This window comes from Diabrotica undecimpunctata, chromosome 5, assembly GCF_040954645.1.
Source record: "Diabrotica undecimpunctata isolate CICGRU chromosome 5, icDiaUnde3, whole genome shotgun sequence".
Lineage (NCBI taxonomy): Eukaryota > Metazoa > Arthropoda > Insecta > Coleoptera > Chrysomelidae > Diabrotica > Diabrotica undecimpunctata.
In genome coordinates, this window is record NC_092807.1 from 84,400,508 (window position 1) to 84,403,127 (window position 2,620).

Sequence of the window (2,620 nt, forward strand, 5' to 3'; positions counted from 1 at the left end):
ATTTTTTAACTCGTCTAAATGACCGAATTTCTTATAAAATACGGATGAGATTACTTTAGTCATCTCAAGATCTTGGGCAACACAGTGGGCTAGAGAGACGTTATGCGGAACATCAAAAAGATCCTGCTGAACTTCTGTGGTCACGCCGAATCTAGCACTCTTTCTCTCTGCGTAATCTGACATGAATTCTTTAAAGCTTGATCGCCGGTCATCTTTGATCCCATGTTGAAGGATTCGTGCTTCTTCTGTTTCATTTAAGCCAGCATATGGTGCAAGACTTGGCATCGAGGCTTGAATCCGAACGATACTGTCAAAATACGCTCCGTATTAAAATATAAATTTAGTGTAACAAAGTGAAAAATAAACTAATACAAATAGACTACAGTGAATTCAGACCGACGGCTGTTCTTCCGATAAAAATATTTCGTCAAAATTAAGCAGATATCAGTGAGTAAGCATTGCAAAAAGCACAATAACCTCTTTATACAATTAATAAACAATAGACAAAAACATCCCGATAAGAACTGAAGTGCTGTCTGAAATAAAAGCGACGTTGCCGGCTATTGAAAAATTTCTGCATTAAAGCCGAATCATTATTACGAAAATCCAAATCTGAGTATAACTCTAAAGTGCTGAGAAGGGTTGAAGCTCCGGCAAGTCGATTGGGCAGACACCCTTACCGCGGTACAATGGAGCAGATACTAGAAAAATTTGAGAAAATCGACGAAAGAAATGTAAGAATCGAAAGCAAAATAGATAAAATGCAAGTAGACCTGGATAAATTAAATAAAGAAAACGAACAGTTGAAGGCAGATAACAAAGCAATGAGAACTAAAATCACAGAACAAGAAGTTAGAATCGAAATACTGGAAAGACAAGCTAGAAGAAAAAACATAGTAATACAGAGGGTCGAAGAAAACCAAACAGAAAGCGAACAAGAGACGATAAATAAGATAAAGGGGATAATGAAAAAAATCGGCGTACAAACAAACCTAGATGAAGAACTGGTAGAGTTAAGAAGAATAGGCAGACAAGGTGATCCCCAAAATGTACCCAGACCCATCATATTAGAAATGAAAAAGGAAGCTACGAGAATGAAAATTCTGAAGGCTGCTAAAAACCTAAGAGGAACTAAAATATATATCAATGAGGACTTCCCGAAGAAAATACTACAAGAAAGAAAGCATCTTCTTCAGCTCATGAAAATGGTACGCCAGGAAGGACACACAGCCGCATTAAAATACAACAAATTATGGATAAATGGTGAACCGTTCTCACTGGAGCAACTAGAAGGCATAGATGTAAATTATTGGAAGAAACCTGAAGAGAAGAAGGGTAACGCTAGGACAATAAACGACAGATCTCCCATAACTGATAATATAGATCCAAGAGGAAAATTGATGAAAATGGCGTCAAAAAACTAACAAAAAATATAACAAAAGACGGCGACAGTATAACGGAGTTGGCAATGAATACGGACATGAAACTGTTTTGTAAGAAAAGACGCAAAAACAAAACAAAACAAAATAAAGCAAAAAACAAAAATAGAAAAATAAGAATAGGAACGTGGAATATCAAAACACTTCTAAGACCAGGCAAAATGGAAGAGTTGGCAAAAGAAATGATAAAATACAAGATGGGAATACTAGCGCTACAAGAAATAAGGTGGGCAGGAGAAGGGATGATTGCTAGAAGAAATTACACAATGTACTACGCAGGAGAAAGCAAACAGGGGCGCAATGTCGCCTTTCTAGTTAGTAATAGCGTAAGAGACAAGATTATTAACTTTAAAGCGGTTGATGGAAGAATATCATATATTAGAATGAAAAATAAACAAGCAAATTTAACATTTGTCAACATATATGCCCCTACTGAGAATGCTTCTGAAGAAGAAAAGAATGAATTCTATGAGAAACTTGAAGAATTGTACGAAGAAATACCAAAGAACGACATACTAATCCTGCTAGAAGACTTCAACGCAAAGATAGGGAAAGAAGACACGAACAGAGAAATCGCAGGAAAAGAAACGATCCATCAAAATACGAATAACAATGGCAGGAGAATATGTAATCTAGCAGCAGCAACCAATACTTTATTATTAGCACTCAATTCAAGAACAAAAAAGAGCACAAAGTAACGTGGCTAATACCTGGAACAACAGATGGAAACCAAATAGACCACATCCTAATCTCAAAAAAATGAAAAACAATTGTACAGAATGTAAGGTCATACAGGGGAGCCAATGCTGATTCGGATCACATTTTGGTGATAGGCGACATGAAATTGAAGATACTTAAAGATAAAAACGACAGAAAGAAAAGAAAGAAGAAAACTACTAGTCCTAAAACCATCAAACATAGATAAAACATGGGAAGACATAAAAGATAGTATCTTAACAACAGCAGAGGAGACATAGGACTAATGGAAGACAATAAAAGAAAGGATTGGTACGATGAAGAATGCGAGCAAGCTAGTAAAGACAAGAACAAAGCAAGACACAGGTGGGTGGCCACAGGGAAACAAGAAGATCTTCTACACTATAAAGAGAAGAAGAAAGAGTCAGACAAATGCTGAAAAACAAAAAAGAAGAAATGGATCGAAGTATTACTGCAGGAACTCG

At 36.3% G+C, this 2,620-nt stretch overlaps 1 protein-coding gene across 1 annotated transcript; it reads left to right on the forward strand.

Annotated features, from left to right (window-relative positions):
* Positions 1–689: 689 nt before the first annotated feature.
* LOC140442336 (uncharacterized) lies at positions 690–1,424 on the forward strand. The gene has a single exon (XM_072533411.1). The coding sequence runs from the start codon at positions 690–692 to the stop codon at positions 1,422–1,424; it is 735 nt and encodes a 244-aa protein (XP_072389512.1).
* Positions 1,425–2,620: the final 1,196 nt, after the last annotated feature.

Excerpts from the sequence above, each read along its gene's own strand:
- LOC140442336 (XM_072533411.1), top strand. The coding sequence starts at position 690 with ATGGAGCAGATACTAGAAAAATTTGAGAAAATCGACGAAAGAAATGTA.